Here is an 18,399-nt window from a genome sequence, read left to right as displayed (position 1 = left end):
TGCATATTTACTTGGAAATAAGGCCAACTTGTGGTCAACGTATGAGTCAGGCAGCCTTGGTAGTGGCTCCATGTTCTTCCATTCTGTTGCTTTGCTATGGTGACCAGCCTGGTCAGGCTCAAAAATGGGTATCAATATGTTTTTTAAAGAGCAAGCCACTCTTAGGCATCCCATTTCTCTGCTCCGTTTTATCTGGAACAGGCGCCAGCGCCAGGTCAGGATGTGCGTAAAATGAGATCAGTGCGAGAAACAAAAAGGAGCAGGTAACGGGGGCAGTTCAAATGGACACATCTGGCAGCAAGGAGAACCTGAGAGACACTGCTGGACTGTGTCCATTTGGCTAGAGTGGGGAATCAATATATTTATTTTTCAGATGGGGGAACGGGTGTGGGGAGTGCATTCTTTGGGATGGAAAAACCGTTGCAGGCATGGAGAGGAGGGTGTAGTAGGGAAATATTACAGGAGATTAGATCCCCAAACCCAATTCCAGGGATCAACTCCGTCCCCCTTTCGTGAGGATGGACAGTCAGTCAGCGTGGAGCTACAGCAGGGAGTCATTTAACTTGGCAGTTGCTTTCCCGTCTCAGCGGAAGGAGAGAGTGGGCAGCACTGAGGAGAAATGTAACACATGCACAAACACACCCACACCCTGAGGGGTGCCTCGCTCGGTGGGGCAGCTTAGTCGCCTCAGGCGCGTGCGGCTGGCGGGAAGTCCTTGAAGGCAGGCCGCACCTCCCTCCCGCGTCTTTTCCCCGCCTCAGCTCTCTGGGTCTCTGGCGATCGCCTTGCTGAGAAGCTGGGTGGAGCCCTGCCTGTATAAAACTTTTGCTGGAGACGCGCGGCCGGCTCGAACTCCTGAGGGCGCGTCGCGCTCGTTTAGTGTGTAGAGGGAGAAAGCGCGCGCTGCGGGAGCCGCCACTTCTAGCAGGCCGGCGGCGGCGCACTGAGAGGCGTCCCTGTCGCGACGGGAGAAGCGGGGTCTGGGTGGCAACCCCTCTGAACTGACGGGAAGGAGCGGCTGCCTCCCTGCGAGAGGCAAAGCGAGGGACCATGAAAGGTGGATACATGTTGGCTGGCCTGGCGACTTGGTGGTGGCTCATCTGCAACCCCTTTGCCAGCTGTGGTGCCACGAAGGGCAGCGTGCCTCGACTTCGCCTCTCATCTAAAGGTAAGCTTATGATTATCACCTCACTCAGTAGAAAGCATTCCCCCCCCCTTTGGAAAAAAAATCATATTTGATGCTCGCTTTCTTTTCTTATTTGGCCTCCAAATCATCTTTGGAGGTGGGACTTTAATGTTCCCATTTTACAGATGAGCAATGGAGGCTGAGAAAGTGCGGCTCGAGCGAGTCGCATCCATGGGCCAGGCAGTCGAGGGAAGAGTTAGGTTTTGAACCCTGTTTTTCCAAAGAAAGCCAAGTCTGCCTCCACACCTGAAGCTTCTGTGTGTATGGGCGCTTTCAGAAGACCTGTTTCGTTCATAGCGATTTGTTTGCAGGGGAATCAGGCAACAGGGGTGGTTTTAAGGAGCATTCATTCTGAAATGTTTGTGGGGAGGTTAGAAGATGTTGTATCATACCTGAAAATAATGGCAGTCTGCAAGCGCTGTGTGTATGTGTGTGTATACGTGTTTCCAGCTTAAGTTGGTTAACAATGAGAATGTGAACACACAACCTTGGCCAGTATTTTTCTGCTGTGTGTTGGTCCTTCACCTGTACCACAGTAAGTACAGGAGAGGCTTAGAAGTACTTCTTTGTTTTCATACGTGACACCAATCCAACATTTTATGCTCTAGAACATGCTAACAGCTCTCTCTGTGTGTCTCAGTAGTTCAGTCTGGGATGGTCCCATATGCACTTTTTTGTTTGCTGGGTACTTTATTGGCTCCCAGTTGCCACATGGAGATTCTTTGGACTGAGTTCCACATTCTTCAGAGAGGTGGCGGATGATAGAATCCATTGAAGAGCTTTGATCATGACTTATTTCCTGAATTGAATAAGAGAAGGTGTAAGAACAGGGATGGCGGGTGAGGGATCTTGGCACTGGGTGGGAAGCAATGCCTGGCTGGGTTGTCGAAGTGTGCAAGTGTCCTAGGGATCAAGAACAGGAAGGTTGTGAGAATGAAGTAATATAGGTGGTCGTGGAGAAATGGGGGCAAAGTTGCATACATGTCAGCATCCGTATTTTCTTCTCTATGTGCTATCTCTTGCTATGTATGTAGCACACATTTGAACAGATCATTTCCAGGAACACTCATTTATGAAATGCAGCACATATAACGCATGCCAAATGTACATGAAAATCCAGCAGAACTGCCAACTGAATAGGAAGGAAAAACCAGCCAGCTTTGGTCTTGCGCCCTTAACAGCAGCTGCTTGTGCAGAAATCAGCAGGTGAAGCTTTTTACAGCATGACAGTGAACATTATCTCTTGATAATAACTGCATAAAGTAGTTATTGCTAAAGCACAGCTGCAGGGATCAGCTAAACAATTGGAAACTCCACTGAATTCACCTGAGCAAGCCTAGGTGTAAAACTTGCTGCTGATTTTTATTTGGCCTCTCTGCCCCTTTTCGCTATCAAAGGCTACTATAATCACTTCCAGTATTAAAGGCAATATGGTGAATATGAACTGCAGGAGCAGAGAGTGCTGTTGTGCTCATGTCCAGCTTTTGGGGTTCCCATAAGCACCAGGTAGGCCACTGTGGGAGCAGAAGGCTGGCTAAGATCCAGCTTTAGTCTGATCCAGCAGGGCTTTTCTTATGTTCACTTTGCCAAAGCACATTAGGCAGTTGACTATGTACTGGTGTATTTATTAGAAGTTTGCAACATTTTCTGATGTCATTGTGTGGCTTCCTTTTCTCTCTTGTGTTCTTTTTTCTTCTGTGTGATTTTTAAAAGAACTTTTTAGGTGTGTTGTTTATGTTGCTTTATTGCTTTTACTGATTGAGATGTTTTGCTTTTAAATGTTGTAATGTTGAAGGGAGCTCTCCTAAAAGATTGGGTATATATATTTTTAAAATGAAATGAGATGAAAATAATAATATATGGTCCCCCCAAGTAGCAACCTACCACTCTTACAGAACATTAAATGCAGCTCATGGCAGGTTAAAAACTATGGGTTGTAGCCAGCTAAGTTGTTCTGTTAATGCAATGTCTTCTGTTTGCACAGCAGGACTTTCTCTCTCCTCCCTCTTTTGCCTCCCCCAAATCCTGTTCCGGGGGTTCCCTCAACCCCCCAAAGCATATTTGGAGGGGGGAGCAGGAAGATGAGAATGAGAAGAAGTCCTATTGCTCAGGCAGAATTCTTTTTGCTTATGCAACAGTGGGGAACCTATGGGCCAACTTTGACAGGGAATGGGGCAACCCTCCCATCAATCACATGATGCCATTATAATGCAGGCTGCTTTGACAGGTGGGCCAAACTGGATCCCTTGGTGGCCAAGGTTGGCCCATGTGCCTAAGGTTTCTTACACTGTACTAATGGAATGGCTCTGCTGGATACAGCCTGATGGTTCTGTTACTCCATCTAGCCAGTGCCTGCACCGACTTGCATTGCCTCTTCAAGGTCTCAGCCAGGAAACAGCCCTGCTCTCTGAGAGCCCTCTGAACTGGAGATGCCAGGGTCCTTTTTTATGCAAGACTCTGCTCCTGAGCTATGAGCCCCCACCACCCACCCTCTCTGTGTTCCCAGGAGAAAGTTGTAACAACCATAGCCTGCTTTGTTTCAGCTGTCAAGGCTCTGTTTTCTTTAGCCAGCTTGGGGGCAGGATGATCATATCTCAGAGCAGGTAGCATGAATGAGAGCAAGGGAAGATGCTCCAGGTGTTCCATGTGCTTGTAAAGTTGCCCGAACTGTCTCAACCAGGGCTAGCACTTCCAAGATACAGATTGAGTTGTTTCCTGTTGCTCTCACTCGCAACTGGGTTGATTCCGGTTGAATCTGTCAGGTCTGCAGAGCTTGAACTAGTAAGCTTAGGAGTGGCTAAAGCACATACATATTTGGAATGCCTGCTCTGCAAATGTCAATTCTGTTTCCTCAGCAGTGCAACGCTGTAATGCTATATGGACTAGGGTCGATTGTATGTTAGAAATACACTCCCCACCTAGCCATTCACTTGCCATCTCTAATCCCCCAAAAGGTTGGTTACTGTCAGATCCACAGTGAACTACTGGATCCAATTCAAGTGTAAGCACACACAGCCATAAAAAGTACCTAAAATAGTGTCCCATTTTGTGTTAATCATCTAGCATGCTACAACCAATGTGGGATGCCCTGTAGGTGCTGCCACTGCTAGATGCCTCTCAGTTGGCAATTGATCTATGTCAAGTCCTCCTCTGTAGTGGTTACTCATTTGTGGAATGCATTGCCCTCCCCGATGAGGTGCATCTGTCTGCATCTTTACTAACATTCAAGAGAACTTAAAAAACCTACTTGCTTACTGAGGCATTTGATGGCTGAAATACACCGTTCCTTGAGACCCTGAAATTATTAGCTGGGAGGATATGTGATTGTTCTCAGATGTTTTAAATGTCTTTAATTTGTAAACAATTGTATTGGAGCCCTGCTGATGTGTTTTGTTGCATTACAAAGATGTGTACAAATGTGACATGAAGGCTGGCAACGTTACCACTGTCATGTGAGAATCCCTTTCAGAAGAACACAGTGCCTGAAGACAGGTTGTGCATCCATAGCAGTGGCCAGAGGAGGAATGACTGCTGGGAGGAACGCAGAGAGAAGGAGACCATGGTGCATGTGCAGCAACACAACCAGATGCCTTAATCTGCCCCAGCTACAACAAAACATGTCTCTCACATACCAGTCTCTACAGCCACAGTAGGTGCTGTAACCTTCCAACAGTTTGATTTCACCTCCAAAGATGCACTCCTCCATTACCTCCCAAGACAGACGGTTGCTAACTTTGCAGCTCCTGGACAGGAATTCCTAGTGTTTTCTGACACCAGAAGCTTAGCAATTTTTTCACAAGAAAGAGGAAAACCCAAAGCCTTGAGAACTGTAGTTTGGACAGCCCATATCACAAAGTCACTCAGTGTCAATATTATGGTTGGGAACCAAATGAGTCTTTCTTGAGAATGGAGACCTTTGTGTAAGAAGATGGGTAGGAAGAAAGTACAAAATGCAAGAATCAGAGACATACATTTGGACTTGCGTCTTAGCCAGAAGGTTTCTTTCTTTCTGCATTTATTTTGTTGGCTGGCTCCTATGGAAGCCAGGGGTCAGATCCACATTTGATTCTCATTGGAACATTCATAGAGGCCCATGCTTGTGGGTAGTTTTGGAGTATAGTATCTCATTGAGGTATTGATAAAATGGCAGCTGCACATACTTAGACATGCAATTTCTCTTTCTGACTGGATATTCATTGCTTCAAGATCCAACTGCATGCAATATGAGAGACTGTGGTCAGCAGGCAAAGTCTCCTTAGCCTCAAATAGGCTAAAGGAAATGGAGGAAAGTCTGCCTTTAGGAGCAGCTGGGGGAATGCAGGAAACACAAAACAGAAGAGTTGGGCTTGTGCTGCCTTAGATTGAAAACTCATGCAGATTTTCACCAGAGGCAGATGCGGTACTGGCTGAAGCCCAGACTGATGTATCTAATGATCTGAGAGCCTCAGGACTGGAAATGGTAAAGACTCTGAATCCTCAGTTGAGTTATTCTTTAAGTACTTTGTAGTCATGGACATTTGCCTCATCATAGAAGGGGGAAGTAAAATGAATCACGCTAAAAAATAATGCAAGCATTCAATTTCTGACAGATTTGGTTTTCTAAACTTGCTTGTCAGACAGCATCCATCTACCATAGGGGGTGTTGTAAAACAAGGAAAATATAAATCTGAAAGTGTTCAAGCAGCTCCAAGCTAGGAGAGATTGTTTGAGAACAGTCTGCATCTTGAACTGCTTGAAAAAATAAACCAACCTAAATTTGATGTTTAAATATAGTTCCTCTTTCAACACCTCTCCAACAGTTGTCATAGCTGAATACCTATAATTTACATTGCAGCTTATGAATGCTTGCAGAAACAATAATAGGTGCTATTACTGAAAACTGGACCGCAAATTATTTCAGCGATAATCAAGGCACTTGGACCAGTGCCTAAAAATGTGAATGAGTAGCTCAAGATAACAATGGGCACAGAATTCCAGAGGGGCAGCCATGTTTACCTGTTAACAGCAAACACACATCACACACACAAGTCTTTTGTTTAAGGTGCCACCAAGCTTATTAATGGGTAAGCAACACAACTGCAGGCTTGTACCCAAAAACTGGGCTGTTAGGGCCTGTGAGAATTCCAAGGAGGGGAGATTCCACAGCAAATAACAGAACCCACAAATATCCTGGTCTTGATTCTTGGCCTGCATTTGTTGAAAACTGGATAAAATTAAAAGCGTTGCTTTTTAGGGTATGAATAGGCCATGTCTGCACCTCCCTTAGCTTCTGGAATAGGAAACAGAGAGGAGGCAGCCGCAAGATACACATCAGAATGCAGGAATGGTGTGGCATAGGGAGAATCCCTCTCCCCCCCCTTCATTCCACTGTGGACCCCATGTCCAAATGGCATTGTGCCCATCTGATATCTAGATCTGTGCAGATCTTTAAAAAGGAAATGTACCACTTTGGAGAAAGCAAAATTGTTCCAGCCCTTCAAAATATCCTGCGTTTGTTTTTTGTTTTTTCAAGCCAAGTATTCAACTAAAGACTAATTCAAACATTACTTCAGTGGTATAGTTGGCAGCTGCCATTGTGGATCTTTCTGTGTGGCTACAGTAGATTCAAAAGTTACCATAATTCATGGAGCCCAAACCAAAATATTTTCATGTTGACATCTAGCATGATTTCCCTCTATATTCAGTCTTCTGTTTCAGGGAGAGGAACAGTAATAACCATTAGAGATATTTTATAGAATAGCATGTGGCCTGTTCTAACCAACTGCTTTTCTCTAAAATGCAAGGCTTGGCTCACTGAAGGACCAAAAGTGTATGTTTTAAGGCTTCTCTTCAAAATACATTCTCATTAAAATAACTTATGTTTATTAGGAAAACACCATAGAGATACAGCTAAATGAAAATATTCAACATATTAACATATGCCTGTGTAACTATTCAGCACTTTCACTGATTGTTAACAATAATCACTGTGGCAAACTCTGGAGATAAGCCATTTTTGGCTTACGACAATGGGAGCGAGGTAATGTGATGCTCCCTGTCAGTAACACTTAAGAGGTCTATGTTGTAGTGTTTTCTAATATCCAGCAGCAAGGTTTCTTAATAACGTGAAAGGAAAAGCTTTGACCACTTATCCCTTAACCAGAGGATCAAAGTAAGGCTGAGGCACGTTGTAAACAAAACTGGATTTTTATTTATGCACACTCAGTGAGGGTTAAAGCTTTGTGGTTACTCTTCTAAGGCACATCACTTTGTTTCAGTCAAAATCACTTTACAGAAGAAATTAAGAACCTTACTTAAAATGCCTACTTTAAACTTGTGCCTCCTAGAATCATTTGATCTATGAAGGTGGTCAAATGCCCCCAGCCCCTTCTAGAATCTTTTCCTACCATTGAGGGAAATCATTTGGTTTGTCCTGCCCAGCAAGCCCCCATCTACCAAGGTAATTCCCTAGCCCAAACACCTTCCAAGCTTTGCCCAGGTTCTGTCATTTAACTCTCTACCCCTTCCTGTTTGACTGACGTTCTACCCATTTTGGACTACAATGCCCATCAGCATGGACAATGATCAAAGGTGATGGGAGGTGAAGAGGCAAAGAAATGCAAGCTATGAGCATAGGTGAACACGCTGCTTACTGGTGGTGGTGGTGGAAGGTGTCACATGAATAAGAAGCAAACCTGTATGTGAAGGACATGTTAAAGCTCTGGGTTTTGGTGGCATCTTCTTGAAATGTATCTGAGCACTTCTGATCTTTTTAAGGTGCAAACATACGTGCTTAATTTCAAATATAACAGCTACCAATTTGAGTTAGACCCAAGGCTGAGACAAGAATTCTGAAGCCATGGTAATTCACCATGGAGAAAGGGACATGTGGAGGGGGCAAGATGTACAAAGTGGGAAGCATATCTCAGAGGTCTCTGGGTCATTTTTTTTTCATTTCAAGTGCGGGACTGGTGTTGAGCAAGGTTAAAATGGTGCATGCACAAATCTCTCTGGAACCACAACAGATTTTAGATCAGTCCTCTGCAAGGGTTACATGTATATCTGTTTCATTGCAAAGGCTACTGTCTTCTAGAGTTTTGATAAAGCATGTCTGTGTATTAAAAGAGAAACCTGTGTAGCTTATTTCCTTTATCACACCCTCATTGACCGATTGCTGGATGGCCCTCTGGTTTCTGGAAGTAAGTCTAATGTTTCATGGAACCATAAACATCAAGAATATCCAGTCAAGCTGTGCATGAATTGGAGGGTGTTAGGCTTCTAGCATCTGAGTGCTCAGCATTGTCTCCAGTACCACACATACTGTCCCTCATGCACACTCAGAATCTCCCCTGTGGTATCCCCCAACCCCCTGGAGCAGATTTTGAGGGTGCATAGGAGACTGCTGGGGGAAGGGGAGGAATGGAAAGTTCCAATGCAGAAGTCTGTTGCACAAGTGGAACAGCAGCACTGAGTACTGTCTTGAATCTCTCCAGTGCTATGCTGTGGGGAGGCCTGTGCCAGACCCCACACTGAGCAGGAGGATGTTGAGTGGCTGTGTTTGGAGATGGTGTTGCATGGACCACTGTTTATCACATCTCACATTCAAGAAGACCTTTCCATTTTTCCTTGTTGCAAAGGAGCAGGACCAAAACATCCTTGTCATCCTCCTTTGACACAGTGAGGTGTCTTGCTCACCCCTCACCCTCTCAGTTTCCTTTCCCTTGTAGTTTATTTTTAAACAGGTCATCCTTTCATGCTTTAGTTTATTTGTTGAGTAAAAGACTCTCACGGTCAGGCTTGCAGCTCACTTCCAGCCCTAATTCGCCTGAAAGTGACACAGCAGATCTTGTGGAAGAGTGTCCAGGGTTTGCAAATGTAATCAGTGCCCAGATTTCTTTTAGCTAAGCAGCATGAGCCTTCTCCACAGCAACATATATGTTCTTGAGATAGCTTTAGAAATAACCTTTCCTCTATTCTGATTGTGTGGCTTGAAAGTTTCTTTCACTATCCAAGGTTGTTCTAGTGTAAAGTAAAATGTGATGTGTTCTTTGGGAAAGGGCACAGAGAAAGTTGAACAAATGATTTCTTTTTAAAGACTTACGGTTTGCAAATAGATTGTTTCATCTAAGGAGCTGACTAATTTGAGGTGGCCCATCCATGCAGTGGCGTAGCGTGGGGGGTGCAGGGGGGGCGGGCCGCACCGGGCGCAACATCTGGGGTTAGGGCAAATCCATGGGTTAGGGGGCGCAAATCCACGGGTTAGGGGGCGCAAATCCACGGGTTAGGGGGCGCAAATTACTTGCCTTGCCCCGGGTGCTGACAACCCACGCTACGCCACTGCATCCATGTTTACATTTTATTCTTGTCTTTGGGAGCACACAGTGCACAAAAGTTGTGATCACGCAGCAGTGATCGGGGGAGAGAATCAGGTGTGTGCCTTGGGAATAATGCAAGAGAGCCACCAGCTGCAATGCAGGAGGCAGCCTGAGAGTAAGAGAAGCGGCAGAAAGTAGAGAATTGGCTTAGGAGTTCTGTATTGGAAGGCTGAGCTTGGATGGTGTAAGGAGGGATAATAAAATCCTCAAAGAGCAAGAGCTGGCTGTGTGACAATCCAGAGAGGTGCCAAGTGAGGCAAGTGTGTCAACAGCCAGGATTAACTGGAAAGAGGCAGAATCCTGTCCCGCCCTTTGGAGTTTTTTTTTTTATAGTATTTCTGGATGTTATTTTCCACTTCCTGAGACCAGCTGCATCACATAGTTTCCTTCACAGTGTGTAGGTACACACAAGGAAGTAGTAAGCTTACTCTGATAAGAACAGTTACCTTTGCGGGGTGGGAACTCCTTGATGTTTGTTTTGCACATGAGAGACACCAAGGCTACATGCTTGTTTGGGAAAACTCTGCCATTTGAGGGGGTTCCTGCTTTAAGCGAAAACCAGCTAAGCAGTCCTTGCTGTATATGCAATAGAAGGTTGAATCTTTTCAAAAGCAAATTTCACAAGTTGCATCTGGACCAAAACCTTAGGGAGCCACCAAAGAGAATGTGTTACTGCGTATCTCATAATCGCTAGAGTGGGACTTTGCTAATAAAATACGCACATTATTACATGCTTATCTTGCCCTTCTGCCAAGGAGCTGAGATGCACATTTAGCTAAGTTGCCCCAGGTGATGTGATTTGCACCTGTCTGTAGCACCTCCTGGTCAGCTATCACTTCAGTCACTGCTTTCCTTGTGCAGTTTTCCCAGAGGCATTTTTATTTTTATTTATTTCACATTTAAAGTTGATGCCAGAGCATCCATTGCTAAATTGCTTACTAAGGATATGCTGAGTGCTTAGGAGGTGCTGAGATAGACATTGCTATCTTCACTGACTGTTTCAGGATAGCCTTCCCCAACTTTGTGCCTTCCAGTTCTTTGAACTGCAACTCACAACAGCCTCTGACAGCGTGGCCAATGCAATTTGGAGCCGTAGTTAAAGCATCTGGAGGACAGCAGGATGGAGAAAGTTGCTCTTGGGTTCTGTTCTGTAAAGCCACTCGCTGCCAGTTGCTGTCCAGAGCCAATTTTCTCTTGTTTGAAAAGTTCCCAGGCCATGTAGATTCCAGGCTTTGCAACATTTTAAGCATTTAATGAGGAGGGCAAGCTAGGATTATGCTTCGAGTGCCTACAATTCCACACTATTCTTTTCTTGAACTTTTACCCTGCAAGAATTTCTGGGGTGGGCGGTGGGGGGAGGTGTAGGCCAGTGCAATCCTTCCAGTGTCCACAAGGCAGTTGAAATGGCTATCAACCACCCCCCCCAATTGGGGACTGAAATATGCTTCACGGCTGGTTGTGAATGCTCTTCTGATAAAGAATCTTAAGGCCCATTGACACTTATCTGGTGCGCAGGGAAACAGCTGTTCGGGGCAGGCGCTGCTGAGGCTTTTGCAGTGGAAAAGGAGAGGTGAATGGGATATTCATTTGCTTTTGCCAGACATGGAAATTTTTTAAAAAAAGGGATTTTGAAAATTTCACCCAGACTCTGGAAGTAACAATTTTTCTTCTCTATGTAGGATTTATTCATTTTAAATGGTTTTTATTGATATATTAAACAGGTGACAATCTATTTAACTCAATTCTATTAGTTAACTCTGGACCACGCAGGAGTAAAGCCCTTATATTCATGACATGAGAAGCTGCTGCCAGCTTGTCTTCAAGTCCAGTTTCATTCATTGTTGTTGCTGCTGGTATGTGTCTGTCTCAAGAAACAATGGAGAATGCCTCCGAGTGTGAAGTCAAATTGCATTGTTAGCAGCACCGAAGTGGCTTCCCCTGGTGCACAAGCCTGGATTGTGTGTATGGAGGTTCTGGGCTGCCCAGATAACAAGACTCCCCTCTTAACCTTGCTGATGTGGTTCAAAAGAAAGAGCAATTTGAAAGCACCATGCAACCAATTTAGGGATAAATTGCCACCATACTGCAAAGAAATGTCCCTGGTTTATAAGTTCCTCTCAATGTTTCTGTTTCATGAGTTCTCTGCAATGGCCAATAGACAAATGTTTTTTACAATATAAGTCCAGGTTTAGGCCTTGCAGGGACTTTCACATTTGAACAATCAATAGCCTTGCTGCCACCAGATGTCAAAAAATCTTCCATTACATTTTTTTCATTTATTTCTTTCATTGCGAAGGACGCCAAGTGAGGTGTGAAATCCATTGATTTACGCATTATTTTAGATATTCCTTAATGTACTACTCCCCAGAATATCTGGCTATCTGGGCAGCCCTACAAAAGATGGTGATCTGTTTCTTTGTGTCCACATCCATTCCAACATAATGGAGCAATCCCAGATGTCATATGGGAAAGCTGAAACAGTGTCCTATACTAAGGTTACCAGATTTTTTTCAAAGAATCCGGGGAAACTTCCTTTTTTTTTTTAAAAAAGAGAAAAGAAGTTATTTTTAAAAAGTTTTTTTTATTATTTAAAGAAGTAATATCTTCTCTTCTGTGGTCTCCTCTGTTGCACAGCCTTCCTCTGGGCCCCAGCCTGCTCTCTTGGAGCATTAGCCGCCGTGGAGTAGGCTTGGGCCGGGCCTGAGCTCGTCCACGTGTTGGTGCTCTCCTACTTCTCCTCCTAAACGGCAGCAGCAGCAGCGGCACAGCAAGGGTGGGGCTCCCCTCTTTTTCCTCCTTCCTCTTTCTTTCTCTTCCTTCTCCTTCCCCTGCATTGGCTTCGGGGTTTTCCTGGCCCCAGAGCACCGCTGGGCAGTCGGCCAGGTGGCTGGGTGCTCTCGCACCTAGCTTGATTTGGGTCACAAGGGGGGGTCAGCAGTTCCCCCAGTTGATGCGCTGGGTGTCCCCGATTCCCCCTCAGCAATGGCAGTGGCATTCTCAGCAGCCCGGAGCCAGCCTGGTAGCATAGTTGGCTCTGGTTGGCTTCAGGAGCTGCCTGCTGCCGTGGCGCCCGCCATTTTGCCTCGCCGGCAGTCCCCATATGATGTGTCTTGTGCTGTTGAACCAATCACTCAACATTCATTCCCTACTAATAAATTTACAACACTTAAAATATAAATCCGGGGACGTTAAATGAAATCCAGGAAGATTCCGGGGACAGATTTGTAAATCCGGGGACTGTCCCCAGGAAACGGGGACCTCTGGTAACCATATCCTATACCAGCTGTGTATAACTTTAATTGCATTTCCCCTAATAAAGGAAGGTATAAATTAGGCTGGTTTAGTTGACCCAATCTTCTTCCATTGCAATTCACCAGTAAAGTAAAGGTAAAGGGAACCCTGACCATTAGGTCCAGTCATGACTGACTCTGGGGTTGCGCGCTCATCTCGCTCTATAGGCCGAGGGAGCCGGCGTTTGTCCGCAGACAGCTTCCGGGTCATGTGGCCAGCATGACTAAGCCGCTTCTGGCGAACCAGAGCAGCGCACGGAAACGCCGTTTACCTTCCCGCTGGAGCGGTCCCTATTTATCTACTTGCACATGACGTGCTTTCAAACTGCTAGGTTGGCAGGAGCAGGGACCGAGGAAAGGGAGCTCACCCTGTCACGGGGATTCGAACCGCCGACCTTCTGATCGGCAAGTCCTAGGCTCTGTGGTTTAACCCACAGCGCCACCTATTCACCAATATTTTGGCCCAAATCTGATTCCCAAACTCATTTCAGTCCACACAGAGTACCTATCAATTTGCCAACTAACCCATTATACATTTTTTACTTTTACAGATAGGGATAGGTTATAATATTAGCTTTTCAAATTACATAAGCATCCTGCAAGGATGCAGTTTTATGTTGGGAATCTAGTAGCAAATGGTAAAACTGGTGAACTTGTACCCATTCACATCCCAGGTCCCTTTGTCTATTATAAGTTGTTCTTCTGGTCCCGTTTTTCCATTCTTGAAAAAGCCTTTTCAAGCCAAAAATAGCTGTTAGCTTTCCACAGTACTATACCCTTTCTTAGATTCTCACATTTCACTACAGGGTGATATATCAAAGGGAGCAGCAGTGAACGCACCAGAGAGGAGGATTTCTGCCAACCCCTCTACACTTGGAAGGCGCTTCTAGTAAAAGGGTTCTGCATGTGTTTTATTGAGAAAACCATGAATCTAAAGAAGCGTTGCACCCAGATTATCTTCCCACCCAGCATGGTTGCTTCCAAATTGATCCAATATTTGTTGGCTTTGGGGAATTGATTTAATTTAGAATAATATGTAAAAAAGGTATAATTAATTGCACCTGGTCATAGGTAAGGCTACTTTTCCCCTGTTGTGTACAGATTTATTTTTTGTGCTTGTCCTGTTTGTTCCATAGCACATTAGCCAAAAGCTTTGAATTTCAATTTCCTGCCTCATAAAATATCTGGTTAAGGGCTATTAATGATTCAGCCATTTTATGTGCCTTTGGAGCCACAAGTTTCTTTCTCTTGGATGCCAATATTTTATTGGACTCCCATGTTTTTGTATTAGTGGTTGGATTTATACATTTTAAAGCTCTTTCACTGGAAAAAGTGCTGTGTAGTTTGCACTTGGAAGTTTTGACTCAGGGTGCTCTTTCTGTAGACTCAGCTGAAAAGGACAGGCCAAGCAGGGCAAACTCCAAATGCTCTCTTCGTTCGATGGGACATGACAGTGTACATCATGGGTTAATAGCAGCACCTGCACATCACAATCAACATATATATGGTAGTATTCCTACTGATCTCTTTCCCGGAAGATAGGCTTATAGTACACCAAGATAGAAACCCAGGAAGCTGCCAGTCGGCTGAGTCAGGCCCTTGGTCCATCTATTGGATTAAGCTGACGGGCATCAGATCTCTAGGCTAGGGTTTCAAACAGGGTTCTTCTATCCCAGCCCTACCTCTGGATGCCAGAGATTGAACCGAGGACCTTCTGCATGCAAAGCAGATGCTCTGCTACCAAGCCCAAAGCTCTTTCCTAAATTCTTCTGTTGAATGCAATAGGAGGCAGGTGGATTAATTTTTTGTATACCAAATGCCCTGCAGTAATCCTAACTTGAGTGAACTACACACATAAATATTGCTGACTAACAATACAGTCATACCTCGGGTTGTGAACGCTGCGTGTTGCATGCTTTCGGATTGCGGACTGTGCCGAACCCGGAAGTACCGTAACGGGTTACTTCCTGGTTTTGGCGCTCGCACATGCGCAGAAGCGCAAAATGATGTCATGCGCAGAAGCACCAAATCGTGTCACGCGCAGACACGACACTGCGGGTTGCGAACGCTGCAGGTTGCGAACGTTCCTCCCGCACGGATCACGTTTGCAACCCGAGGTATGACTGTACACAGTTTCCTTTTGTTCTTCTGATCCTAATCTCTCTAGAATTCCCACCTGTTCACAATCCAGCTTCATCTGTGTACTTCATGGTGCTTCTCAAAGGCGAAAAACAACCTTCAGTGGATGGACTGTAGTGATAGTGTAGTGGAAGATGAAACAGAACCGGTAGGTGGGGCTCTGTTGCTCTCCAACCTGCCTCTTACCAAAAGGCAAGGCAGTGTAGGTACAGTTTGGGTACAGCATTGGAAGCAATGGATTGGCTACACTGCTAGCCAACACTGCACTGAGCTCCCAGTGCCTTGCCCCTGCCTTCTAGATAAGCAGCCGTGGCCCAATGCATTTGATTAGAATTACTGATTCCCATGAGTTTTCATGCTTAGGCTATGGTTTCCCAGACTGTGTGAGGCCCTTGCTCTGGCAATCACCCATCTGTCATGCCAGCAGCAGATCAGGCTATATGTTCATGTTATTAGGTGAAAAGGGAGGCTCTTTAATCAGAGCTGGGTTCTTGTCTTTTCCCAAAGTGCCGTGGTGACACAATAATGCAGCAGGGAGAAGCGGGTAGCATGAAACCTTCTCAAAAGCTAAGAAGAGATTTTGCAGAAGGGATGTGTCAGCAGCACCACGAAACTAGAAGAAGTGGCTCTTTTCTTAGTTGCTCAGGTCTGTTGAGACCTGGCAGCAACAGGCCTGGATAAATGCGAGTGTAAGTCTGTGCTGCCTATATGTGGAGCAACTCTGGGCAGAAAGCCCAGGCTTTCCTTGCTTACTGGTAAATGGAGTGATGAAGAGAGAGACCATTCCTCTGATTGTCGTAGAACAGTGTTGATTTTTTAAAAATAATATTTTTATTGGTTTTTATTATAACAAACATAACAATAAATATTAAGAAATAAAAAATAAGAATTTGAACAACTGTATCATTTTGCATAATGTTTTTACATTCAATACAATACCGAAATATGGGATTTCTCCAATCCACTGACTTCCCTCTACCCCCTCTGTGGTTCAGTTATTTGTAGAACAGTGTTGAAACTTCAGGCTCCACGCTGAAGCAAAAGAGTTGTGGGCCTCTTATAGCTCAGCCATCAAGCACTGCTTTATAGTCCAGCCTGTAAGCGTCTTTGATGTTGCCTTTGGTTCAGTAAGTCACCCAGACGAGGCCCTGTTGATAACCAGCAGGGAAACACAAGTGATAATTGCTTCACAGTCTTTTATTTATTTTTAAAAACATTTATAGACTACCTTTCATCGTAAACAGCAATGAAGATTACAAGAGAAAATGAATACAATAAAACAATCCATTTTTTAAAAAGGAAAAAACAGAACCACTACTGATATCTAGGAATTCCAGTAGAGCTGGTACTAAAAATCAGTGCTCAGGCATGCATGCCCTTTCAAACATGCATGCTTTTGCCAATCGGAGGAAGGCAATCACAACAGCTGCTCTGCAATAACATCTTTACAATCACCCAATCAATATAACTTTCCCCCAACTGCTTAGCACTTCTAGTAAGGGTAATGTTTTACTAGCTGTGGCCATGGCTGTAGTGAACGAAATGTGCCTGGGCCTTGATGTACATCCTCATAGTATTATATACTAATAGAAAACTAATTCTTTGTGTGCAGACTTCATGTCACCTGAAACAGCATAACTCATGTCCAAGAGAGAGACTGCAGCAGGCTTGGGGGAGTCCCAAGATTTGCTGAAGAACCGGCAATATTCAGTGGGGAAGCCCAACCCAATGAAGACTTATCATGGTCAGTGGTCATAATGTTGAGTGAAGGGAGAGGATAGGGTGGAAAACTGGTGTGTGAGAATAGAATACAGTCAAACCTTGGATCCTGAACGCCTTGTGAGTCAAACGTCTTGGCTCCCGAACGCCGGTTTGTGAACATTCTTTGGAAGTCAAACGTCTGAGGCGGCTTCCATGGCTTCCGATTGAGTGCAGGAAGCTCCTGCAGCCAATCGGAAGCTGCACCTTGGTTGTCGAATGTTTTTGGAAGTCAAACGGACTTCCAGAACAGATTCCATTTGACAACCAAGGTACGACTGTATCCTGAAGCAAGACATGACTGGCTGAGTAGGGCATTAAACAGAAGCACTCCACATTGCAACATTTGTTACAGGTCCCACTTGTCCTTTTGTCCTTAGTTAATGTGGCAGAACCGGATTGTGCTTGATGCACCCTGAACTTGAATTTCTACAGACGGATTCATCCATATTGGTAGAAAAATGTAACTTCTAATGAACAGCAGATATTAAAGCTACTGATAGATGAATCTGTGCACTAAAATGTTTGGCCAGGATGCTGGATTAGATGAGTCTTTAAGCCTGCTCCATTCAGGCTCTTCTTATGTTCTTGATAGACCGACCATACTGCTCCAGAAGCTGTAGTAAGGAATTTGCACAACAAACCCTTTCTGAATGTGACCTAGGTAATCAAGTTCAAGAAGCTCTCCAGACTCAAAATTCTGGTGTATGGTGGCTGCAGTGAAGTCTTTGGTTATAAATGTACCTTTTCTCAGAAGATTATGTAATAGATGTGTTATGGCACTCCATGAAGCCATCATTCTTTTCCCCGAGAGAATGAATTTTTGAGTGTTATTGCACTCTGGAGAGGGATTGGGCATAATCCCTGAACCTCACTGTTGCAGCTGACCCTCATCCATTCTTCTACTGCATTAATCTCTTTCTATATGAAAACACTTGAGCAGGAGGAAAGTCTTGCCAGATTAACACAAACCTCCCTATTCAAGGAGAGGAAGTTTTCTGAAACAACAAAAGCATGAGAGCCTGTGCAAGTGCTATTCTGAGACAGGAAAGTATTATTTCTGTTTAATAATAGAAAAATATATGTCTTCTTTTGAAGTGGCCTCTTCTGGTGCTTATTATTGCTGAGAGTCCTATTAGTCTATAGGAGTAGAAAGACAGCCAGCTGCACAGTGGAGAGCAGACAAGACACATGTGTTTGCCCAACTCTCGTATTTTAGCCCTAATCTTGTACATCTAAGGGCCTTCCCCAACAATGGATACTTATGATGTGGATTCAATACAGATATCGTTCTCCCTTTTCTAATGCCGTTATACAAATCTGTGTTGGAACTGCATATGAAATACTGTGTACAGTTCTGGTTGCCTCACCTAAAAAAAGGTATTGAAGAGTTGGAAAAGGTCAAGAAAAGGGCAACCAAAATGATCATGGGGCTGGAACACAACTTCCCTATGGGGAAAGGTTGTAGCACTTGGGGTTTGCTAGTTTAGAGAAAAGTTGAATGAAAGGGGACACCATAGAAGTTTATAAAATTATACATGGCATGCATAATTTCCCTCTCTCATAACACTACAACTTGTGGGCATCTATCTGATGAAGCTGAATGCTGGAAGATTCAGGACAGATGAAGGAAAGTATTTCTTAAACTGTGGAATTGTTACCCTACAAAGGG

General features: G+C 44.6%; 1 protein-coding gene across 2 annotated transcripts in view; it reads left to right on the top strand.

Annotated features, from left to right (window-relative positions):
• The first annotated feature begins 651 nt into the window (after window positions 1-651).
• Window positions 652-18,399, top strand: part of SEMA3G (semaphorin 3G) — a 73,505-nt gene continuing 55,757 nt past the window's right edge. Inside the window, exon 1 of one of the 2 annotated variants that reach the window (XM_083603336.1) lies at window positions 652-1,168. In XM_083603336.1, coding sequence (XP_083459462.1) covers window positions 1,051-1,168 — 118 coding nt within the window. In that variant the 5' untranslated portion in view covers window positions 652-1,050. The remainder of the gene's footprint in view (window positions 1,169-18,399) is intronic. The other variant, XM_083603337.1, reaches the window with a different exon arrangement.

Source organism: Podarcis filfolensis (assembly GCF_964270895.1).
Source record: "Podarcis filfolensis genome assembly, chromosome: 2".
NCBI lineage: Eukaryota > Metazoa > Chordata > Lepidosauria > Squamata > Lacertidae > Podarcis > Podarcis filfolensis.
This window is presented reverse-complemented; position numbering and strand designations above follow the sequence as displayed.